The following is a 25,921-nucleotide window of genomic DNA, read 5'->3' on the forward strand; positions in this document are numbered from 1 at the left end:
TTATTATTTCTGTTAAAAAAAAAAGAGCTTTATCCTGCATTTCAACATGAAATGTGTGAAGACATAAAAGAATAAAGGTGGGTAAATCGTAAATCTTAGTGGTCTTGCCAGGCGCTTGCTATATTGTGTGATTAGGGTCAGGTGACGCAGCTTTGTGTTGCCAATACTAATCCAGAGTGGGAATAGCCAGCATTAGCCCAGATAAACAGACCAGCCAAACTGTAACTTGAATACAGCAACAAAGCGAAGACATCTTCATTGTAGCCTCAATGAATGTCTTTCCACCAGTTCATCTAGATAAAATGCCAGATGTCCAGATTTCTCTCGCAGAGGGAGTGTGTGTACAACAAGGTTCTTCTCTGATCCCTCGGGTTGTCTCACCTCCGAGGTTATGTGCAGTTATGTATATACACCAGCAGAGGGCTAAAGAGGTCAAAAGATAATCAAACACACGCACCTGCTCAGGAAGGGAAACGTAGGACACTTGCTGAACAAGGCTGGGAGAAAACAATCATGGAGAAGTTTTGCACCAATTTAGATTCACGGTAAAATAAATACATAAATAGAAAATAATGATGAATTTTACACATGTGCAATAAAAGGCGAATGATTATATGACTATATGGGGGCGGTAGCTAGTCTCTGTCAAGGGGCAGTTTAATATAATAAAATAAATCCATTCATTTAGTGATAATAAAAATAAAACTAACTAAACTACCAAGTGCATATCTTCTTTATATGTTTAAATCAGCTGTACTGATTGTGTGCTGGCTGTGAGCAGTAGCACGCAATTAGACAAATGGGACAATGTTGGCTTGTTTGTAAAACAATTACTTCAGCTGTAATTAAACGTGCATATGTGCATGTCTGTTTTTGCACAAACTGTGTATTTTCCTTATCTCCGTGGGAATGAAGCAGGGGGCGGACCGGATGTAGGGTCTGCCACCTTCAGATGGGCTTGGAGGAAATGTGGAGCTTTAACCGACCAACAATAGCGCTCCTGCAAATCGTGTTACATCAAGTCATTTTTATTGCGCTTCAGGAAACGGGCGAAGTGGGCAAGTATTCCTCAAAGGACTGATTTCACGGCCTCTCGAGGCCAGGAAAACGGCGAGACGGTGCAGGATAACCTCCATGGTCGCTAGCTTCAGCCCCGAGTGAATAATAATCTCCAGGTAAGACCCTGTGTTCGGACAGCACTACCCCAACTGACACTGGCGGCTAACGGGAGCCGGCTAACTAGCATAGTGCAAAATTAGCAAGAGGCTCGGGTCAGTTGCTCATTTGCTGACAATATATATGTTGAGAGTAGGAATGTGTTGGCAAATTTGCGATTTATTCACCAGGCTCTGTAGTTTTCTTTGAAACCCCCCCCGTGTCTGTTGCTAAATTAATGTTGCTAACTTAGCATGCTAGCGTGTGTCGTTATCGCTGTGTCCTTCTAGGAGCAGCGGTCCGCTTGTCAGTCACCGTCCACCGCCTCCCGGGCTACGATAGCAGCAACTCGGGGAGGTTTCTCAAGTGTGCGGACGTCGAACAGTGTGTGTGTGTGTGTGTGTGTTTGTAACCTTTGAATCCCGCAGGCAGCGAGCTCACGACACCGGCCGCAGCCGAGCCATGTGTGTCAGGAGATAAGCCGTGAGTCAGTGAGTCAGTGGCTGGGTTGAACGGCTGCCTTGGCCGCTTTGGCCATTGAGAGTTCACGACATGAGCCACGCCGCAATGGTGCATTGAAATAGCACACATACTATAACGCGGTATAATGTGCCAGAGTTGATAGCGAAGTATGTAAGGGTATATTTAAAACCTGCTATTATTACTCTGCAAGCCCTCCTCCTGTGCGTCATGTGCGTGGTCTGTCCGACTTGTGTTGTGTCGTACCCTGGTTGTACCACACATCGGGCATAAGGTTACTGGAGTTCATTTAACTCTGCGCCACTTAAGTCCAGTGCTAACTTTAGTCTTCGGCCATAGTTTTAACCAGCGAGACGATCAGAGTCGGGCAAGTATTACTACTTAATTATTCCTCGCACATTTTGCTGTCGTCGTTACTCGAGATAACGCGAAATTCAGAATTTAGTCTAACAATGGGGGATTTTTGGTCCTGTGATAACTATGCAAAACATACAATTATTATTATTCTTTTACTGCTGGAGTAATTATTCAACCACAGGGTTCCCTAGTAGTTATTGCTCGCATTAATTAGACGACATCTGTGTACATTACCAGTATGATGGTGTAATATTTACATGTAAACATGTACATGTTCCAGTTTTCAAAAACAAATTGACTTTCTTCAAGTCTGTGTGGTTTTCTGTTTTGTTTGGTTTTTCTTCTAAAGCAAAATTCAACAAAAAATGAGGGATTGCATGATTAAAATTTGCACGTGTTGCAGTGGAGGCCACGTTGAAGTATCTGGATTCTTATGTTGGTCCTCTGAGTCATTGTTGCACTCGCTCATTCAACAAATGGGTTTTGGTTCAATAGTCCTGTGCTGACCTGGTTTTAATTTGCGTCCCGGGTGATCCCATCACAAGTGGCCATCTTAAAGTACAGGTTTTAATTGGCGCCGGGTATAACTACTGATTTCCTAATTAGATTAAATTAATTTAGAGAGATTTCAGTTTTAAATTAATGTTGTCCGTGGTTCCAGAGATTTGTGGTATTACTACAATATTTAACCTCTAGTTGACACGTCTTATGCATGGTGGCGTTATTTTTGCAGGGCTCTACTCTTCTGTCATGTTTTAGATCTCCCAGTCACCTTGACTGGTCTCACAAGATTTGTCACATGAAACCAGTATCGTGAGACCTCAGCGAGATTTCTAACAAGAGGATGCATCAATCTCGTCTCATTCATTCGGATAAAACAGTATTTTGAAGTGAAAAGCCTTTTAAATGCATTTTGTCCTTGCAGATATTGCTAAAGTAAATGCACACATGGATATAATCAAAAATATATGAATTATTGATGAAATTAACAAATATGAGTAGGATATTTGTCATTTAAGTATTAGCCTTGTGTTCGTTGTCATGTTTTCTAAGTAGCCATGTGGAGTTACCATATTTTCTTCCTAATGACCAGTGTCTTTAACTTAACAGTAGGTCAGAGATGGATATATAACTAATAACTTGATGTGTGCCTCCAGTGATTGAGGGAAACTTCACTGGTTGTTCTGTACCACCTTTTTCTTTTTTTTCCTGTGATGGTAGCCTACTTGTGATTGGTTTCCCCAAACGTACGTTAATACCATGACTGAATGGAGCCAATGGGCAGTGATAACCATGTTTACATACACCCATTGATCTCCTTATCAGTCAATCAAGAACAGTATTGTCCTGTAGGACTTTGAGACATGGATACACTGATAAGTCTTTATCTGAGGAATGCCTCTGTGGATGGGAAACTGCTGCAACGTAGAGTTTAATATCCCATTACTTTTTTTGTTGCAATCTGGTAAACTCTGAAGTCACTTTGAGTATGGGGAATTTAACATATTAATTTCTACCCCTCCTTTTGGCATCGCTCTCATTGTTTTACTGACAAGAGAAAGAAGAACCTTATGTATCCTTGAGTCTTATCAGTCATCACCTCATGCCGTGGCCACGTCGACACAAAGTGCTGAGCCAGCCCCTAAAACGGTTGTAGCCACGTTTAAGTGATTCAAGGCCGTTGTACATCAGCCGACTCTTTGCCTCCTTTGCTTTCCTTTCCAAGATAAAACCTTATCTGGAGGATTTGCTTAAGATTTCTTAAGAATCCAATCTCATTTCTTACCATAATAATTGATATGTCACACTGAAACGTGTTGTAATAGTTTTAGATAGTAACAGAACCAATACACACTAGTACATACTGACTCATACTGAGTTTTGATACGATTTGTTAAGTCACTATTCTAATGTGTTGTGTGTCTTTCACTTATTAGCATATGTGAATTTATTCCTGGCGTATGAATGCATGCTCATGATTACAGAAACTAAATGCATTTTAGCTAGCAGTTATTTGACGCGCCAAGAGCAGCACCAAGTGTGAGATTTGGGTGTAGTTGGTGATGTGGCTGTAAACTGTGCCTATTACACGTGGCTCATCTAATGACAATTACATCTGACGCTGAGCGGTACAGTGGTGAGATCCCCTCATGTTTAAAACACGAGTGACCTTTATTGTCCAGCTTTCACAAGGTATTTTCATCTCCATTTGTATCTGGCTTTAATGCCTGGTGGTACGGCCGAAGGCCTGTGCTACAACCTTTGACCTCTTTGCTTCAGTTAACACTTGACAGTTTATTTCTGCCTCTGTCCACAGCTTGTCAAGACAACGCTGTGTGAAAACCAGAAGGCTTTTGTTGGTTTGCCTCCTAGGCTAGCTATGCATGTGATATATATATATGTGTGTGTGTGTGTGTGTGTGTGTGTGTGTGTGTGTGTGTGTGTGTGTGTGTGTGTGTGTGTGTGTGTGCACTCACTAGACAGAGTCCCTAGTTCACCAGTCCTGTTCTAAGTCTTTGCTTCAAGGTTATTGTATTCAGTATTAGTTTAATACAGTATAACTGCTGTTGATTTGACTGAGTTTCACAGTGGAGGCTGTGGTTTGTATTTAGTTGTGCCAGCACATGTTTTTTGACATACCGAGTATTCAGTAGGCCAGGCTAAATAACAGAAACACAAACTCCATCCTATAGTTAAATGCATTTATCTTCAGCAGTGTACCTAATGAAGTGGCAAGTGAGTCCCTGTTGCGAATGAGTTTCTATACCCAAGCTACTGTCAAGAAGACAGCGCATGGATGTCTGTGATTTGCAGGCTTTTGGAAATAATTCACTCCACATTACACTTGACCTAGACCCTCTGAACTTCTTCACTGTTGGGTGTTAGGAACACGTGCAATGGAAAGGAGTCCAGAAAACCTACATTATCATGTAGGTTATGTTAGCTTCACAGATGTAGCTCTGCCAACTCAACCCTGGCTGGAAAGAGGCTAGGCTAGGCTTGTTCCTTGTTAATGTTAATTAAATGTGACATAACCAGGGTGCCCATAGCCTCCTAATCAGCGCTAATCTGATCCAGTGGATTAGAGGATGGGGATGCATGTAAGACACTGCTTACAGTACATGTGTGCCTCCTTCCTTCTTGAAGTGAGCCATCTTCCGAGCTGTCTTTCTGGCATTCATCACTGGGCTTTCATAAAAAATCCACTGTGCCGTTGTAGGGTTTTTTTATACACCTGCACTCAATGTAGGGCCACTTTTTTAGGATTTTTTTTTTTTTTTTCATTGTTGATAGGCACTACTTTGGTGCCTAGTGAACTCTTGCGCTGAATAGGCAGTTCATCCAACAGGTCCTGGGATCTGGCTCTGTTCTTGCTGTCATCATCATAATCTCCCCATTTCCTTCTGTGGGATTATCATGGCGATGAAGCAGGAGAGCCTGTAACGACCCACTGCGTTCTGCAGGCCTTTTTTGTTGTTTTGTGTTGTTTTTTCTGGCTCTGAATTGGTGGAATACCAGGAGCCAAAATGCTGAACCAGAGTGCTGTCATGATCTTCACTGGAATTTGTGGGGCTTTGGTGGTCATGGCAATGGCCTACTATGTTTACTGGTAAGTTAAATGTGAGAGAGGTGGTTTGGCTTGTGGCCAAGACATTTTAAAAGGAGTCCTGTAAGATTTATTACAAACTAACGGATATAGAAGTCAGCATAGTACCTCTGGGCATAGCTCAGCTGTTCACAGCAGTAAGGGGAGCACAGACCTTTGCAAACCAAATGATTTACTTTTGTTAGACTTAATGTGTTTTATAAAAGAGAAGTTGCTGCCAGAATGTTGTTGAACCTGTCTTTTTTTTAATCTGGCATCTGTAAATGCAGGTTTCAACAGTCAGTGTTCATATGAGAGACTCGTAGTAATCAGTTTTTGTTTGGTGGTATTGAAGCTGTATACAGGTGAGGCGGAGCAGAAGCAGCTGTCCGGCCTTAAGCAGCTTTAACTCAGTCAGCATCACTAATCTTTCCTCCAGGCTGAGCGGCCTCACAGGTGGGCCCTACACCCTCAGGGAGGTGCACCGTCGCTGACTGGTTGTGCCGTGTGTCTCTGCACATCTCCTATGAGCATGTTTTTTTCTGGGCCCCATACAGAAAAGTCTGCCTTCTTAAAATACTGAACTACTAACCCACATAGCCAACACGGAGCAGCGATCCAGTCAGTTTACCCGACACGGAGAAAGATTTATCTTTTATAAATACATGATAGTAGGCAGCTGATTGTGTAGAAAGAGTGAGGAATTGTTTAAATAGCTTTTGCATAGTGTTTAGGCTCATAGAAATAACATTTAATGTCGACTTTGAATAAACTGTTCTTATCAAATCAGTCGTAAGTTACACATGAGTCAGCACCACAATGTGGTTGGCTGAAGGCGGGAACAGAAATATGCTGAATTCACTGAGGTGTTAAAAAAAAGAAATAAAAAGAAACTTTTCAGTTGTTGTACCTAAGCTTGACTTGTGTAACAAAATGTCTTCATCCTTCCTAAGGGTTAGAAGTGTGTGTGGAAACCTTTTAGTTTGTCCAGTTAGATTTATTCATTAAAAGTTGATTTGATAAAAGGAAAAATACAACAATGTGCACATGAAAATGAAAAAAAACAAAACAAAAAAAAATAATTAAGGCCACTTTAATTCCCAAATGTGTTTAGAGCCTTGGATTTGTGTTTCTAAATAATCCAAGTGTATATGTAAAGCTAATGCACAGAAAGGGTTGAGTGAACTCCATTTTGCTCTGTGAACCAAGGCCTCGGTTTAAACTTGAGTGAAAGTTTGTGGCGGCTCCACGTGACTCCAGGCACGCACAGAGAGAAGAGCGAGTGAAAGAAACGAGAACAAAGTTCATGGTAAATTTGGAAATGCTTCAGGTTGAGCCATCATGCCGTGGACGCTCCCTGTCAGCTGCTTGTGACCAAACAACGCACACTAACTGCAGCTCTTTGCACAACATCGAACAGTTAAGAAATTCACATGGCCTGGAACGGTTTCCTTTGGTCTCGGATATTTGCCAAGCTTTGGTATTTGGGGGCTGACTTTCAAATTTGACAACCGCTGGATGCTAAAAACAAGCCAATTTAAAGGGGAAGTGTGAGCATTTTAAAGATCCTCAGCATAACTCATTAATGCATCCGATGGCCGAGGGCAAAGATGCAAGCCCGTGGATTGGCTGCAGTTTATTGATCTGCAGTGTTACTACAGGCGAGCTTCAAGATTAAATATCAGTTAGATTCTAGGAACTGACTTCCTCATAAACCCGTTCACCTTCCTGCATATTCATAATTTAGGGAAGGCCGCAACCAAGTCCCATTTTTAAAACACAATGGCCTCTTGTGTTCAACAGTTTTTTTTTTTTTTTTTTTTTTTTTTTTTTTTTTTTTTTTTTTGTTTGACCTTTCAAATAATATGTCACATCAACTGAAAAGTGCACTAGTGTAACTTTACACTCTAAGTCACTTGCCACACAGTATGAGCAAAGGTCACATCTGTAGTGTAATGCAGGGACGTCTGTGTGGACGTTTGGACTGATGGTCAGAGTCGTCAGGTAATATATGATGACAGGCGATAGTATTTCAACATTTGTGGTTGTCGTCCTGGGAGACTGAGCTGAAAGTCTGTGAGGGGATTGATTGTTCTGGATAAGACTTGTTGACTACCCCCAATAACCCGTTTCATTAAAACGCTCCTTGCAGAAAACACGGTGCAGACTCGAGGGAGCATTTGGTGGCGATGCAGTGTGATGGGCGACTCTCACACCTCATGTTTCTGGGTTTTTGCTCATTAACCACTGTTAACCGCTGTCGAGATTTGAAGACACAAGGAACGAGTTGTTTAATGCTGAACAAGAAGACGCCTGTGACTGAAGACTGTTATGTCAGTGGGTCACATGGCAGACAGGCAGGCAGACGTTCGCCTTTCCCTTGTTGTCCAGCGTGCAGACAGCCTCCTTTTGTTGATATGCTGAGACATTTGTGGCTTTTGTCTGCACATACGATTGTGTTGTTATCATCACGTTGTCGTCATTGCAGTCCTTACTGTATAACTCTAACATTCAATATTATGATTTATGCAATAGAGCAGTAGTATGATTATACAATTAAGTGCTTCTAGTCTCTATTCACTGATGAACCACTTTTTTGTGGGCGTAGTGAATCAAAATAAAGAATTAGCTTAATTGTGTTTAGAAAAGTGCCCGGAACAAACACCAATTACAGAAGACCTAATGTGATGTTGACCGAAGCGGATGGAAACTCTAGCCAGCCCAAGTAGCTCGGGGCGTCTACAGATCACAGATTAAAATTGTTTCTCAGAACGGCTTTAAACTGGCTTGACCTACACTTTAATGGGCTTTGGTGCAGATGTGGGAACAGCCAATTCAAACCTAGTTAACCTGTGGTCATCCTTATTGATAACCAGTGATAGCAGATGACACTTGAAACAAAAATATTTGTTGTTATTGTGAACAGCGTCATGGAGACTGTAGAGTGACCTGTCATCTAGAGCTCTGTTTTAACAACATCTCCTGTTTTTACTGGAGAAACTGTCTCTACAGAATCCGCTCCGTCTTTTCCTCGTTCATTAATTATTATTTGCTGCTTCTTATTATTATTCAGCCAATTCCAGCACGAGTACTTTGCACGAACAGAAATCCCCTGGACTGCTCCCTCGTCTGTTTCAGAGCTCCCAGTGAAACACAGTTAGACTCTGACCCAGAGACAATCAGATGTTTCCAGTCCACCTGTGGGAGGATAATGGAGAACCCGAAAGACGCTCTCACGAGCCCAGACAGCCTGAAAGATGTAGTGCTCCGAACGGGCTCCTGGCAGAACATCTCGGGCTGCAGCTGTTCATTACTTTCAAGATCAATGTTGCCTTCGTGAAGATCATTCTTTCTGCCTTGCAGTCCAGAAGCCAAAGGCCTTTTTTTCTTTTAAGTAAACTGAGCAGCAGAGTCTCACATTTGTTAAGCTGTCGGGATGGTTTTGAATTATAATCAACCCCGCTGCTAGTCAAAAAAATATGGTGAATATATTACTTGCCTTATAAGGCTGTCACACATGCTGCCCTGCAAACCAAACTAAGACTAACAGAGGCTATAATCCAACCTTATTTTACTATTGGTTTACATGAATTGACCTCTTTGATTAACCAAACACAGTAATTCTTTTATTGTACCGTTAGCTCAACCTTTTTCCTGCTGTCTTTCAGGTCTGTGATACTGGCTGAAGGACCGTGTAAACGCGGCTTGTAAACGGATTCCACCGTGGTAAGAATCACTTTTGCCTGTTTGATTTTCCTAAAGAATGTTTTCCAACAGAACAGCGTACATAAATGGGTCACAACCGCTTATAGATCCCATTCTGTCGATCAAGTCCTCTTGTCTCTTGAGCTCTTTTGCTTTCTTTTGACTCTCTTTCTCTCGGTGAAGTTGTCCTCGTGTCTTTGCTGTCCCTCAGGTTGGTCGTTGTGTATAGAGAGGAGCCCTCTCCACTCTCCAGGCTCCTCAGCCATGGCTCTGCTGGCCTACCTGAAGAGCCTGTTCATCCTGCAGTTGCTGATGGGCTTCGTGTTTGTGGTGAGCGGGCTCATCATCAACTTCATTCAGCTGTGCACCTGCATCCTCTGGCCGATCAACAAACAGCTGTACCGCAGAATCAACTGCCGGCTCTCCTACTCCCTCTGGAGCCGTGAGTATAAGATATTCCTGTCCGTTCCTGTAGATTATTTTTATCACTTGAAATGTGTAGATTAAAGACCAGACAGAACAGATACAGGCGAAACTATTTCCATTTACTATCCAGTCTCTCTTTCTCTAATTGAATATCTCGGTATTCAGTGTAACAGGGGACTTGTGATCATCTTTACTCCTGATGATAGATTCCCCTGGAGGCTTGGAGAGTTAAGATTGCATGAAAGCTGTTGCCACCCCCCTTTAGAAAGTGTCTCGTTTGGTAGAGTGTCTTTATACACAGACTTTTTTTCCCTGTTTACTTTCCACATAGAGGAGACACACTGTTACAGAGATTTATCTCTTGAGATTAGTGTTCATGTCCTTGGGTTCAAGACACCGTCATGGCCTCAGTGCAATCTCTGTGGTTTGGCAACAGCGTTGAGGGATTTACATTTGGGAGCACTGTGAGCCAGGTGACTTACAACCAGGCGATGGGCTGTGAGTTAACCCAACACACGCATGAGAAGAAGGTAAAATCCTTCACACTCAGCCGCCGGATCTTCCACTTTGTCCAGCAGTTGCATTGCCACTGTTTGGATTTCAAGAGCTGTCAACCATCATGGTGAACCAGTGTAATTATCTACGTAAACTAAAAACTCAAACAGATTAGACGATCATGTTCTGTGTCAGTGTCACAGTGGCAGATTGGAGCGTGAATCACGGGGCAACTAAAAGATATATCATTAAAACGCTTTGTGCTTATGCTTCAGTGTTTCTGTGTCAGAGTGTTGTACCTTCCTAACGCCCTCTGCTGTGTTGTTGCAGAGCTGGTGATGCTGCTGGAGTGGTGGTCAGGCACAGAGTGCACCCTATACACTGACCAGGCTACGGTGGACAAGTTTGGCAAAGAGCATGTCATCATCATCCTCAACCACAACTTTGAGATAGACTTCCTGTGCGGCTGGACCATGTGTGAAAGATACGGCGTCTTAGGGGTCAGTCAAACGGCAAACAACCCACATCTTCAAAGCTTGTCAGCATTATGCTCTTAATGACTTCCGTCCCACAAAAAGAAAAAAAATCTATTATCATCATGATTAAAAACGTGTACCTTTCTTTCCTCTATAGAGTTCAAAAGTGCTAGCCAAACATGAGCTACTAAAGGTTCCTCTAATTGGCTGGACCTGGTACTTTCTAGAAATCGTTTTCTGTAAGAGAAAGTGGGAAGAGGACCGGGAAACTGTCTTCAAAGGACTGAGCAGGCTCAAGGACTATCCTGAATGTATGTGGGTAGGTGAAATCTGTTAACTCTGGCCTCTACTTACTTAAGTATTACACATCACAAACAATGTGATTTATCTACAAAAGAACAGTGTGTTACAACCAGGGTACCACTCCTGTCGCTTTAGTCATCATTGATAAATAGCGTAAAAAGCCTCCATTTCACAATCGGAGCGAACAGCAATGAGACAGAGCTGATGTCTCACCCATTTGGTGTGAGTTGTAGTTTCTTCCTGTCTGCTTTCTCCCTTTCAAACTGTTTTGCTAAACGTGTTCGTCTTCTTGATCTTACCAACTGTGCATGCAGATTAATACATTAATCGTAATAAAAAGTTATGATAAACTGATGAATCTTTTGTAAGGAAAACAGGTTTTCCTTCCTAAACGGGAGAAGCGAAGCCGCAGTTGCTGCCCTTTGACACAGTTTCTTTTAGATTGATCTTGGCAGTAACGCACATTGTCAGCTCCAAGCACGCCAGCTGCATTTGATATGTCTCAACAGGAGGGTTGCGGGTTTATTTATTTATTTTATATTTTTTTCCTGTGAAACTTCACTGTGCATGAACAGTCTGCAGCGACATTCTCCCTCCGCCGGGACGAACACCACCTCTTTTCTCTCTAACGAGTGACTTACCTGACGACAGCAGAGCCCGCTGTTTGTTCACCTTTTCCCAACGTGTGAGAAATCCGTTACAGATTTTCAGTGACTCGGGCCGAGCTTAAGCAGATCACCAGCTGATCTAATTACACCACAAGTCAAGCGTCAGGTCACTGCTAATGGCGTTGCTTTTTATGTGTCAAGATAAACAACCTAAACAATGTTTGGTGAGCCGCCATCCACCTGTCTGTTTGAATACCAGAGCGATAAGAGTGCAGTTTTATTTTAGCATAGTGCTACAGCGAGGCAGTGGACTGGACGAGAGAAAAGAGGTCACCTCAAGCCGGGCGTTTTTTTTTTTGTTTTTTTTTTGTGTGTGAATCAACACTGTTCCTCTCTCTACACAGTTTCTGCTGTATTGTGAGGGCACCCGCTTCACAGAGAAGAAGCACCAAATCAGCATGCAGGTCGCAGAAAGTAAAGGCCTGCCCAAGCTCAAATATCACCTATTGCCCCGAACCAAAGGATTCACCACCACTCTGCAGTGTCTAAAGGGCACAGGTGGGGAACATAAACACGCAGTTCACTACGTTCAAAATGCATGTTTTCTCTTCTTTTTTTCCTCATTTTCCTCATTTTCTCTCTCTCGCAGTAAAGGCTGTGTATGATGTGACACTAAACTTCAAAGACAACCAAACTCCCACTCTCTTGGGGATCGTGAACGGCAAGAAATACAAAGCTGACTTGAGTGTGAGGTGAGTGCGGCCACCGTTTACTCTGGAATCAGCCGCTTTTGTAACAATGATGCGTGGCTCTGCCAGCTGCGCCGAGATTGTTCAAATGGAAAATGTTGAATACGTCGTGAGCTCTGTGGCTTCCTTTGAGTTGTGTTTTGTCCTACAGCAATTAAAGAGACAGTAAGATTGGCTGGACTCCCGGCTCGTTAAAGGCTCCAGTACAGTAACTCTGATGGCTGGGGCGCTCCTTAGAGAAAAGGGTCGGGAAAAGCTTGGCTCAAACTGCAGTGGCTGAGAAAAGTATTTTGTTAGAACTGAATTATAGAAATTCAGTTTCTAGATGTCCTGTACCATAAAAAGAAAACTCAATACTGAAGGACACTTAATTCCAGTTTCGTGGTAACAGGTTAGTAGAGGCATAACAAGACTTTCACTCTTCAAAGAAAAGGAAAAAAAAAAAAAAAGGTCAGTGTAGATGAGAGGTTTAGGGAGTCCTCTGGTGGTCAGAAGCCGCCACTGCAGGGCGCTATTGACGCATTAATTATTAGAGCTCCAGAAGAAAATGGAAAATGTTGGTGGGTGTGAGTCATGTTGGGATGTGAGGGATCAGGAAACTATGGTTCGTCCTGTTCTCCATTACACTGTAACAGACTCCAGAGTGCAAACTGTTAAAGAGAGAGTGAATGAATTGTCTGGTTGTTATTCTTATTGATATTATGTGAATTCGACATTGCTTTAAACCAGGGGTCTGCAACGTTTTTCAGACCACAGACTCCCAAACCGATGGTGAGATTAAGTAGAGACCCCCTGTGTGTTTTATACTAAACTCAACCTATACATTATTGTTATCATTTTGCATTCAATATTAAGCTATTGAAATAATGCACACGTATATTCAAATATGAATTTTTTTTTTTTATTTCAAACATGTGCAACAGCCTTGCAACTGCTGTGAACATAAACATACTTGACATAAACATACATGCAAACATGAGATTTCACCTGGGGACTGAATAGGCTAGAATTTGTGGGGGGAAATTAAAAAATATGTATAAAAAATGTCTAATCAACCAAAGATTTTGCACGCACCCCTTGCAGTACTTCCACATTCCCCCTAGGGGTCACGGACTTATGCTTTAAAATCTTTTGACGTTTTTTTTGCTTAGCCATTTTTTTTCTTGCTGTTCTGTGCGAGAGATGCCCTTCAAATACATTAATTCTGGACATAAAATTTGAGTGGCAGAAAAATGAACAAGAGTAAAAAGGCTGAAGTTCTGTCCCAGCTTTAGTGTTTATGTTTTCTAAACCGTATATAACCCTGTAGCCACTATTCAGTTTTATCATCATCAACATCTACTCTTCCAGGCGGTTCCCTGTAGAGGAAATACCAGATGATGAGAAGGAGTGCGCCACCTGGCTGCACAAGCTCTACCAGGAGAAGGTAAGGCCACAATAAGGGCACAGTCCAGGACTACAATCAAAGCATATATGGAGAGATAGGATTTTTTTACAGACCAAAGCCAGTGGTCTCTGAATAATGTAACATTGAAATCACGCTAGTAGTGCAGAAAGTAATCAGTCATTTTGATTGAGAAAAGACTGATCTCATTTTATATCCACTTCTGTCATATTTCTAACTTTAATAGTGACTCTGTTATATAGCATTCTGATGACACAGTAATTCAGTTTAAATCAATAACATCATTGAATACAGTGCCAACTAGTTCTTCTCTTTATCCTCAGGATGCCTTACAGGAAATGTACAACAAGGAAGGCAAGTTCCCCGGACCCACAATTATCCCCCCGCGCCGACTTTGGACACTGCTCAACTTCCTATTTTGGGCCACCCTGCTGCTCTCGCCCCTCATCAACTTTGCTTGCGGCGTGGCCGTCAGCGGCTCCCCCCTCCTCATCATCGGCTTCATCATCTTCCTCATCATCGGTAGGTAAAAGCCGCACCAGCGGCTTCCGGGAAGAAAACCGATGCAGCTTCTTTCTTTTTGACCTTTCCCAGGGCTTTAAAATGGCGTGACATTCCAAGCTCCTCAAATTACCTGAAGGCCTATTTTACCTTTTGTACTGCTGCCTGCACTCGCTCATCTCCTTTTTTTTGTCTCTTTTGTTATCTCCCCAGCCTCCATAGCCATCCGCCGGCTCATAGGGGTCACCGAGGTGAAGAAAACAGGCTCCAGTTATGGCAACCAGGAGGCTAAGAAGCAAAACTAAAATGTGTCACCCCCTCCCGTGTATGGCCGTTAGTGTGCGGCGCCCTGCGGTGTCTCACCTCTACCCAACTCCATTCTCCTCCTACTGTCGAGTCAGTTGGTAGGTCGGGGAGGAGACGCAGCTGTGAAAACATAATAGAGACCAGAGTTAAAAACTGTAATGGCACGAGAGTGAGTGAGAGACAATGTAGAGGTTCAGGGATTTAAGCTCTCTGGTGTATCACAGACCATAAAGAGGGGGAGTACCGTATTCCCCTGCATCTTTCTTAGCCCACTAAGCCCCCATCCAAGTCCTTTTGCATTGCAGCAAAAACCCGAGGTTAAGCTCTTAACACATCTGAGGTCACCTGGGCTTCCATTCAGCCCATTTTCTCCTTCCTGTCACAGTCGTCCACCAATCAGAGTGGAGACTTACAGATTCTTTTTGCCCCCACTCTATTGGATCTAACCTCCATCTGGGGCATTACCGCATCAGTAATCTCTAACATGCAGGGCGTCTCCCTGCTTTTTCTTACCAAGTGGGACTTGTAATGGGAATCGGTGCCTTGAGGCCCAGCCTGGTTTTTCCTTAACGGAGTCATTTCACCCAAATCACGCAAAATTTACCCTTTTACCTCTATGTGTGTGTGTGTGTGTGTGTGTATGTAGCCAGGTGGATAGATATGGTTTTTATATGGCCAAGGTCTGAGATATCAGCCTCTCAGACTTTTACTACTACACCTCGACAATGAAGGTCAGTACATTTTCTTAACGGTGCACATGTCGTTTTAAAAGTACGTGACAGAAGAAATGTTGAATGTAAAAAATCTGTCAGTAGCTGGAACAGCGTTTCTGAAACAAGAGACTTTTCAAGGAAACATCCTCATTGTATTGTGGCTTAGCAGCAGAAGTCTCAGTGCGGATATCTCAAAATATAAATACTGTATCTTCTTTAGGGCTAGGTAATGTAAAGGTTAAACGGCAAATTTGATTTCATTCTTGTGATTTTGGTGTACTGGTCCCTTAACATCCTTGTGTGGAGCGGCTGGTGTCTGTTAAACTACAACAAGGGCTTTGAGTGTGAAAACCGTCCTTATCAAGGACACCTACCATCTGTTACAGGTCTCATTTTCCCAGCCCGCAGCACCAAACCCCAGACACATTTGGACGTTATTTTCCCCAATTTTTATTCCTGTTTTCAAATTTAGCAAATTGGCCAACACGTTCACATCACATTCACTGACCTCCCACGTCGTAACAGCAGTCCCAGTCCAAACACCTGAAGCAGCTCAACACACCATCCCTATCCCACGGTGCCAGTCACGACAGTCCAAATGCAGCTCACCGTTTGATGATCTGTTGAATTGGCCGAGTGGTCAAATTCCAGAAAAGGGTCCCAAACTGTCTTCATGTAGCCACACAGCTGTTAGCATATTACTTTGCTCTCCAGAAATAGACTGTAGTAGAGATATTTTAACCTTTGCCTTAAATCAAGCTTGCTCAGGCAAGGGATCGCTTATTCGCCACCCCTTTAAAACAGCACCCACTTCTTACCTCTGTGATGTCTGGATACTCGCCCTCTATTCCTCTCATTACAACAATGCATGGTGGAGTAGCATGCATTCATTTGGTTTGTTCACCAACACGAGGGAATCATTTAAAACCCACTTAGAGTAGATGTCTAGGAAGGTTTTTTTGTTTTTTTTTATAAAGGTAACTTCACATTGTTGGTGCAGGTTCATACATGTCACAATTCAAGAATGGGTCATCTGTGACTTATTTTTAATTGTGTCTCAAGTCAAATGTTCGTCCCCCCCGGTGTGAGGAGCCACATCATCCTGGTCCAAAACTCAACTATAGCGAGATGTGGCATGCTCTCTTCTCCACTTCCCGTGCCACGTGTAGTTTAAATCATGCATTTTGTTTCGTTGGCTTCATTTTTTTTTTGTTTGTTTGTTTCTTTCTGGGAGGGGGGGCATCACTCCTCAGCAGCTGTATGTTTTGTAGTCTATCTCAAACCAGACAGATTTCATGCAAGCCTTAATTAGTGCTGCTTCATTTTTGTGTGAAAGTGTAGAAGCTAACCCCTGTGGTAGCGTGGGTTTGGATGTTAAAATACAAGTTCACCGGTACAGTTTGCAAGTTGTTGGGATTAGTTGCTTGATTTCAAATTTTAACATAAAGAAATAAAGATTAATGAGAACGGTTAGTCTGCTCACATTTTTTACACAAAACTACTTTGAGTTGCTTTACCTCAGATATTTGTGAAAAGTTTAGGATCCCCTATAACATCAGATCAAATCCTGTCCTCCAACAAAAACTGTGTTCCAAAGTAAAAAAGGCTGCTGAGAAGTTCAAACCAGTGCTTGGAAATTCTTGTTACACTGGATGTTTTTCTTTCTTTCTTTCTTTTTTTTTTTTTATTCACTTAAGAATTTAACTTCCATTTGTGAATTCTGATCAACGCCACCTTAGACGCATCAGTTTTTAAACATAATCTGGTTAACGGCACCTCTAGCAGCAGCTTTTCTTTTGTTTTCTACAACTCTTTTTATGTTTTCTTCAACTTAAACACTTGGGACTATTAAAGGATTTAATCACAAAGCAACTCTTTTGACTTCTTTCCATTTGTGTGAGTTTCTCTGTGCGCGCAGCAGTTGAGGTCCAATAAATGTAGCTCAGTGTGATGCCGGGGGTAGAAGAAGCCACACGTTTCCTCCACTCATCTCTTCTTCTCTTCCATCAACAGAGCCATTAACTCAGACGCACATCAACATCCTCCATTCATCATGACGCATCGACACCTTTCAATTGAGAAATAGGGAAAAAAAATAAAAATACACGTGTGAAATGATGTGGCGACTGTAAGCAAAATATGTACATAACACACATGATGAATGTCACGCTCACTTTTAGAAATTGTAGAAATGTACTTAGCTGCTCTTTAGACCATTTGAATGACACATTAACCATCAGATATCCGCAGGACACTCTGGATATTGACTGTACAAATATGTACATAATGTAAATGACGCTCGGTTATGAAAATGACAGAAGAGCTCCTCTGTTATTTTACAGTCGTTCTTTTGAATGAAAAGACTTAAGTTGAGCTGTCCCGCTGGGTGCAGTTCACAAAGCTTACTGTACTAAACAATGCAAAGCTGTAAATACCTTCAGCGACGAAACCACAGAAGGCTGAAGTCAGCGATGATGCTTACAAAGCATTTTTCAGACTTTGTAAATTGATCCTGGTTTCTTACTGTAGTCACTTACTTTTTTGCATGATGTGCATTATTGCACAGTCACTGAATTGAGTTCATTCTGACTCAGGGACTCTTTTACAGACTGGCAATGCAACAGCTGTGGCATTAACTCTGAATAAACAGGCTTTCTTGGGAAGCTAAGCTGAAAGAGTGTGATTCTTGCTTTACGTAAACACTATACTGTGCAACATGTTTTTGTACATGTAAGACCACTGTTACCCTCCACAGGAGCAGACCCCAGCCATTAAAGGCCTCTCTCTCATTGGCTAACCTTAATGTTGATGAATCAGGAGAACACTGAACAACCACGGTGTGCATGGAAGAGAAGAGAGGAAGTACAAGGCCACGGCTTTCCAAAGAACAAGATTATTGCTTTGGACTGGCCTAAGGACATGTGGTGAGGAAACCCACCAACTTCCAATCTCTTCTTTTCTTTGTTCACTTTCAGGATTTTTGATATTTTGAGTCATTTTTATGCAGAAATGAAAGGTGCAAAACTGTGCTGAAATGCACTAGTAAAGGCAAGAGTGGTGCAGGATTCAAACCAGTGACGTTCGATACCACCGATCTTTACGATACGATACGGAGTATGATTCAGACTGTTATCGGCGATACCGATCTGATATCGATACCTTGTGCAAATGCACCCCAATGTGTCTGGTAAATCTAAAAAAAAAAATTGTGTATTTCAAATCATAGCTTCACAAAGACATCAGAATAATTTATTTTAGGTATATTGAGATAGTGGTCTCATGTACTGTGTAGCTTAGCTAATACAACAACAGAAAAACCAGAGGACACAATCGTATAACATGTGAAAATGCTGTTTCAAACACTAAAAAAAGAAATAAGTAATCAGACCGTGAAAATAAATGATTGTTTAACTGATAAAAACTACTATAAAATGAAAATTTGCAGGCATCTTAATTCTGACACTGTGCTCCTCTTCTGTCCTCCTCATCATGAATGGCTCTTATTCTGTGTTGTGGTTTAACCTGAGGTGTTATTAGAAGGGCGGTTGTGTTGCCACAACACAGTAATTTAGTTACATTCCACTGTGTTCCTACATTATCTTGAATGACTGAGGTGTCGAAAGTATCTATTTTGATTTGAGAATCAATTTACGAGCCTGGTATCAGAAGTATCAGTATTTCAGTATTGATCCACACATCACTAATTCACTTTTTAGATAAATTCTATTTTCCAACTGTTTCATATTTCAGTCATCAGGAGTAGATAACTTGACCTTAAAATGGCAAAAAGTTTGAATATTTTCATTTGAGGAATGTGAACATTTTCAGTTACTATTACATAAATATCACATTGTTACTGTATTGGAACATCTTAGTGCTAGATAATAGTCTTAAATGTAATGGCCACATAATGTAATCAGCTGCTACAGAGCTGTTTGTTCGTTCCATGGTATCTCTTCTTAGCACAGTTGTACTGGCTGGACTTTGACCGTGAGTCAAACATTAAAGCTCAAGTTGACATTGAGGTCGAACTATGTGGCTTGTGTGGGTAAAATATTCACATCAAATGTAACAGATCAGCTTTCAACCAACACCTTCACAAAGGGGAAGATGAAATAGAAGGCCCTGGTGTCCTGCAGATCACAGACATGGAAAGGTATGCTGCTGATTTACTTTCACAAGTCTTGTGTCAGTATAGTGCGCTGTTGATCAATCTTATCTGCTGTCAGGGTACAAACGCTGTCTACAGGAGCTGAGGATTTTGCTCCTTGGACACAAGTGGCTGGAGAAGAACTTGACAGGAAATGCCGTCCTCGGCCAACTGATGTTTGACATCGGCAGAGACGTAAAGATGTGTGTTAAGAGGCAACGTGTCCTGGATAACAGGCGTAAGGTCATTGTGGTCAGTACCCCTGAGAGGTGGATCCGTCCAAGACCCCAGCATGGTGAATGTGAACATGGCCGCCTGCATGGCCATGTCCCCACCAGGACCTCATGTCTTCCTCATGGTTATACCTATCAGCTCTTTTACAGGACAGGAGTTGACAGTAGAGGGACCTCTCGAGCTGTTAAACGACACGCTGTGGAGACACACAGTAGTAATATTCACCAGGTGTGAGCGGCTGAGGGGGGAGTCCGTGGAGACCTACGCTGCAAAATACCGGTTTCTCAAGGCCATATAGGAGAAATGTGAAAACAGATACCACCTTCTAGACACAAGCATTTGGGGAAAGGATGATAATGCTCAGGTTGCAGAACTTTTGGAAAAGATTGATGCAATGGTTGAGGGAAACTTAAAGGCAAGGAGGAGCCGGTTATGTGACTGTAAATGAAGGAGTTTCTAGGATGACAGAGAGGGAAAGGAAAGAGGTGGATGAGAGGGCGACATTGAGGAGAATGAATGTGCAGATTACTAGAACAGCACTGAGATCTCTGATGGGTCAGCAAAACTTACTGAAGCTATAATCAGTCATTTTCATTAAAAGAGTGGATCACACATGGAGGACAAAGGATGACTTCAAGGGATAAACCTAGACTGAACCCTACAATTCCCTTCAACTATGAAGAGAGATTCTGCTGCTCTAAGCTTTGTTTAGCTGACTATTCGTTAGTTGAATAGAAGTAACTGAATGGTCATGTTGCTCTGTAGCTACTGTCAAACAATTTGAGGCTAAATGGCATGGTTACATCATATCAAAGAGCCACATTCTTGTTGAACACTTCTATACTATATATACTAGAAACTGTTTCCTATCCTAACCAACCTAATGGCCATATGTCAGTTTCAACTGTATCCAAACACAAGATTTATTGAAGGTGAAAATGTATTCTTGAAATTAATATTGTTCCCTAAATACTTATTGTTTATTTATTTATTGAATACAGGAGAGATTCCTCCAATTTCAGCGCTTTGTGTTCTCCTTGTGGGGCCGAAGCAGGTTGGGAAGAGCTCAGCTGGAAACCCTGCCTGCAGTTGGTCTTCCCTGCTGGGCGTCCAACATCAAAGTGCATTGGGAGGCAGGGCGGCATTGGCACAAAACAAGCCACTGTTGTAGACACTCCTGGCTGGCATGGGCGCTACTATTCCGAGGACACTCCAAAGGAAGTAAACCAGCAAATTACCCACGGTGCATCTATGTATGCTGCCATTCCTCATGCTATCCTGGTGGTCGTACGTGGTGACAAGACCTTTACAGAAACCGACAGGATAAAGGCGGGGGGACACTTGAGCTTGCCTGGATTTGTTGTGTAGGCTCAAAGCTTTATGAAGAGCACATTGAACGATGGTCCGCTCTGCAGCGCCTGGTGGACAAATGTGGAAATAGGTATCATGTTTCCGATAACTCAAGCAGGGCCAGAGACACTCAGGCCAGAGAACTACTGGAGAAGATCGAGAAGACAGTCGCGGAGAACGAAGCTGGACACTCAATGAGGAGCTTCATGAATCTTCTACAAAGCAACAGAAAGCTGGACCAGAGCGCTCTAAAAACACTGCGAGGCAGCTCAAGAAGGAAAAGGCAGCGAATGATTTCCTGAGACAAAGAGTTGAGGAGATGGAGAGAATAATAGAGGGTATGATTAAGAGAGCTAAAGATAAAGATGAGCAGGTTGAATGTCTGATAAAAACTACTTAGGAGGATGAGAGGTGGAGAGAAATTAGTTGAAGGACAGAGTACAAAAAAGAGCTTAGTATCAAATTAGCCGAAGCTGAGAAGGAGAACAACCAGCTCAAACTGGTTATTATGCAGAAAGAAGAGCTGATAACAAGTCTGGGACAACAGAGCACCGTGAAAGTTGATGTCATTAGAGCTTCAAAGATGAGAGGTGAGGTGAAAAAGGAAATCCTAGAGGATAAACAGAAGGAACAAGAAGCAGCAGCGTGGAAGAAAATGTGCGAGGAGAAAGATAACGTACTCAAAGAGACTCGGCGGCTGAAGGAAGAAAATGAAGCGACAAAGCAAATGTTGCAAGGAACCATGCAAGGGGTGCAGAGGCGCTATCAGAAACAAGATCTGCTCCCATTGTACTTTGGGCAGCTCCAAAAATACCTGTCGCTGCTCTCAATGTACCTGCTGCACCAATCCCTGCACAGACTATCAAAAAGAAACCTTTGGCATTGCCAAAACTGACGGAGTTGACACCTAAATTGTCATCTTCCACCAGGCCAGCTGCAGACTACCACTACAGAGCTAACACAGCAGCCTGGGTGAGATTTAAGTATAGTAACATGCCCCATCATTTCCTACCTGCTGCTGGTGGCTAGGCTAATTAGCTGGTGTTTTCTAGTGTTTTACTTCTGTGGCTAGGCTAGTTAGCTGGTGTCTGATAGTGCTTTATTTCTGATCCTAGCAGAAGGGAGCGGTGTTGGTTGAAATGTAGTGCATGTCCCACCACCTCTCATTGCCTCCTGCTGTGGCCTAGGCTATGTAGCTAGTGTCTGGTTGTATCTTATTTCTGATATAGGCAGAAGGAAGAGATGTTTGGTTGAAGTGTAGTTGCATGTCCCACCATTTCTTACCTACTGCTAGTGGCTAGGCTAATTAGCTGGTGTTTTCTAGTGTTTTACTTCCGTGGCTAGGCTAGTTAGCTGGTGTCTGATAGTGCTTTATTTCTGATGCTTTATTTCTGAAGTGAGCGGCGTTGTTTGAAATGTAGTCGCAGGTCCCGCCACCTGTCATTACTTCCATCTTATTTCTGATATAGGCAGAAGGGAGAGAATTTTGGTTGAAGTGTAGTCGCATGTCCCATCAGTTTATTACCAACTGCTTCTGGCTAGGCTAGTTAGTAGCTGACCACTGTTCTGCTGGTTCTCCAGTTGGACTGGGCTTCTAAAGGAGTTTTGCCTCAGATCATGGCACAAGGGATTGTAACATCTTGTCCTGTGTATTAATGAATAGTAACTCACTCATGGGTGATTATATCTTGCTATGGATTCATAAAGTGTATTACAGAAGTGCAATACCTTCCTCACAGTGTTGCTGCTAGTCTATATCTTTGTCTATTTTAATTATGTGCCTCTTTACTTTTTTATTAATGTGTTTGGACATAATGAGGCCACAATGTCTGAACTAAAACCATTCATATCAATAACACTAAACCTGTTTTACTTCAACAACACTAAGTTTTGCATTAATTTCAAACAAAATAAAAAAAACTAAATTTATGACACAATCACAAAACCTAATGGTGACTAAATTATCTGTAAAGTGTATTATCTACAAACACAGAACTTACGAAGTGTCTCAAATCATGTGGTATTATTAAAATATGCACAAACTACTATGAATTTCAAATAATAGTAATAAAAACCCTTATGTTTTTTTTTTGTTTTATTTTGTTTGTAGGTGCTGTCTGATACAAAACAAACAATAACCTGCATAATTAACATTCTTCTATCTAAAACAGATACATTTGTCTTAGTCTGCATAAATCTATGGGTTTTATCTTTTTCATCAGATCATGGTTTTAAAAATATATTCAACTTGCCTCATTTTTTGTCCTCTTATCAGAACCTTGAAGGTCATGAAACATTTTGACCATCAGTATCATGGTTTACTATTTGATCAGGTGGCAGTTTTATCAACAGTCAACTGATACAAAAGAGTAAAACAGGACCTTCAACACTCATATTATACAGAAGTATAAATAAAAGAATGTATGTAGTCTGTGCCTCCCCTTCCCTCTGTGCGGCTTTGTCTTCGGACTTGGTATCATGTTCAGCTCCGCACAGATTTTAGTCTTTGACAAGAAGGAATGTGCACCTCCTAACAGTTAGTGCTTAGATCATCTGGATGGAGAGGCACATCAGCTGCAGCTATGAAACACTAGGTTGAACGATTTTAGATCTGAATCTTGACATCTGTGTGATCTGTGATCATCAGTGGCGACAGACTCAGATGGAGACACTTCATTTCAGTCACTGGCTCATCGTTTGTCATCCTTTAACAACCTGTGATTTTAACCAAAGGAAAAAAAAATACAGAAAACGTTCAATACATTGCATTCACAATGAGAGACAAACAGATGTTTAAGACAGCAATTATTTTAATCTTGGCATAGAAAAAAGAACACATTTTCTGTATATTTACAGCACAAACAAACATTGTATGTGGTGTGACAAACTCCTCCTTGCATTACACAGAGAGGCAGCACCACAAACACAGCGACATATTCATACGTACATGTAATTTTCCAGAAATTAAATTAAAAAACTGCAAGGTTAGATGCTTTATCAGCAATTGTTCAAACAAGAGTTCAGCATTGTCCTATTTAAATAAACAAATAATAAAAGAATACATTACGGATGGAACTTAATGACAGGTGATTTTCTTCTGACACAAACTAAACCCAGAATTCGATTTCGTATTTTGGTCAGTTTAAATCCATAGATGAGCGGATTCATGACTGGAGGGATGAGGAGAAATTCTATAGCGATGAAGTTTTGAAGACTTTGAGGTAAATCAGTGGAGCCGAACCGCATGTACATCACATCTATAAGTATTACAATCAGGAATGTGATTAAAGAGACTAAATGTGGCATGCACGTCTGCATGAACTTTACCCTGTCTTCTTTGGACCTTGCGCATGTTTTAATTAGATGCATGTAAGTCCAAATGATGAAAAACCCGTGAGACACATAAACGACAATTGTAATATATGCAAATATGCTGTTTGAAAGGGTATCGGCTTCAGAACAGGCAAGTTTAACAATTGTCCAGTTCACACAAAATAATTTCTGGATTTTTGATCCACATAGCTTCAGTTTAGACGTGAGTATGATGTTGATGGACAAAATGCAGAAAGGTGTTAGCCAGGAGAAACACACCAGCTGAGAGAGCCTCCTCTTAGTCATGAAAGAGTGGTAGTGAAGTGGTCGACATATAGCCAGATATCTGTCGTAGGCCATAACCGCTAGGATGGACAAATCACTGCAAGCAAATGAGTACATGATAAAAGCCTGTATAAGGCAGCCTTCATATGAGATTACTTGAGAGGACGACAGCAGGTCTAAGAGGAATTTTGGGTAGAAACCTGTGGTGCCATAAAGCCCATTAATGCAAAAACTGGCCAATAAAATATACATAGGTTCATGCAGGTTTTCATCTAAGACAATGATCATAACAAGAGAGATATTGGCTAATAAAATCAAACAGTAATACACTAAAGTAAGTGAGAAGATGGCAGTTCTGTAATTCATTGTCTCGTTTATCCCTGAAAGAGTGAAAATCCTAATATCAGACATATTATCCATAATCACACAGCAAATATTCACAGTTTTTAAATCAGCTAAATCTACCTGTCTACATACAGTGAAAGTTAAGAGTGAGGAGCTACGCTGACCTGTCATCTCCTGCAGTGTCCTCTGTTTATAATCCCTTTGACTTGTGACAAAACACGAGCTGGGAATTCAAACTGATCCGTGGTCCTTGGGAAGTAATTAACACAATCAGTTCATTAGTCCAGACTTACGTTATATAAAGTATCGAAAAACTATGCTATATATATTTACATATAGTATATATTTTTTAAAACACATTTATACATGTAGGCTGCTCTTTTAAGGTGACCTCCCATTACTGAGTTAGGACATTTCTTCCTTTTAGTTATATTAGGTACGAAGTGGTGTTGTTATGCATTTCAAAATAATTTTAAGTTTGATTTTTGGCATCTGGTCATTGCAGAAGGGTACCTGTAATAAAACTAATCCAGTGCGAATTGACATCTCTGTGATCTTAACTGTAAATAACAAACCAACCATACACTGAGGTCTGTCAGTATCAGTCACATGAAACACATTAGTTAGGTCACAGTATTATTAAAGGAACATTGTTGAATTAGAAACTTTACAGAAGTGGTCATTTTCTTCTGACACCAACTAAACCCAGAATTCAGGCAGCCTTCATATGAGATTACTTGAGAGGACGACAGCAGGTCTAAGAGGAATTTTGGGTAGAAACCTGTGGTGCCATAAAGCCCATTAATGCAAAAACTGGCCAATAAAATATACATAGGTTCATGCAGGTTTTCATCTAAGACAATGATCATAACAAGAGAGATATTGGCTAATAAAATCAAACAGTAATACACTAAAGTAAGTGAGAAGATGGCAGTTCTGTAATTCATTGTCTCGTTTATCCCTGAAAGAGTGAAAATCCT

At 41.6% G+C, this 25,921-nt stretch overlaps 2 protein-coding genes and 1 pseudogene across 4 annotated transcripts; 2 read left to right on the top strand and 1 right to left on the bottom strand.

Annotated features, from left to right (window-relative positions):
• The first annotated feature begins 943 nt into the window (after positions 1–943).
• On the top strand, positions 944–17,133 carry agpat3 (1-acylglycerol-3-phosphate O-acyltransferase 3). Of its 3 annotated transcripts, none has more exons than XM_047600396.1 (10): positions 944–1,175; positions 9,247–9,304; positions 9,495–9,725; positions 10,535–10,704; positions 10,838–10,999; positions 11,996–12,149; positions 12,241–12,343; positions 13,691–13,766; positions 14,069–14,267; positions 14,460–17,133. In XM_047600396.1, the coding sequence occupies exons 3-10, from the start codon at positions 9,548–9,550 to the stop codon at positions 14,549–14,551; spliced, it is 1,134 nt and encodes a 377-aa protein (XP_047456352.1). In that variant the 5' UTR covers positions 944–1,175; positions 9,247–9,304; positions 9,495–9,547; the 3' UTR covers positions 14,552–17,133. The 3 variants fall into 3 exon arrangements, with proteins under 3 accessions (XP_047456352.1, XP_047456354.1, XP_047456353.1); XM_047600398.1 differs by lacking the exon at positions 944–1,175 and adding an exon at positions 1,905–2,002; XM_047600397.1 differs by lacking the exon at positions 944–1,175 and adding an exon at positions 5,267–5,602.
• Positions 17,134–19,298: 2,165 nt separating this feature from the next.
• LOC125018227 lies at positions 19,299–22,033 on the top strand (annotated as a pseudogene).
• A 1,709-nt stretch (positions 22,034–23,742) lies between these two features.
• Positions 23,743–25,016, bottom strand: LOC125017800 (olfactory receptor 142-like). Its single transcript, XM_047601307.1, has one exon. The coding sequence runs from the start codon at positions 25,014–25,016 to the stop codon at positions 24,063–24,065; it is 954 nt and encodes a 317-aa protein (XP_047457263.1). The 3' UTR covers positions 23,743–24,062.
• Positions 25,017–25,921: the final 905 nt, after the last annotated feature.

This window comes from Mugil cephalus, chromosome 12 (genome assembly GCF_022458985.1).
Source record: "Mugil cephalus isolate CIBA_MC_2020 chromosome 12, CIBA_Mcephalus_1.1, whole genome shotgun sequence".
NCBI classification, from domain to species: Eukaryota; Metazoa; Chordata; class Actinopteri; order Mugiliformes; family Mugilidae; genus Mugil; species Mugil cephalus.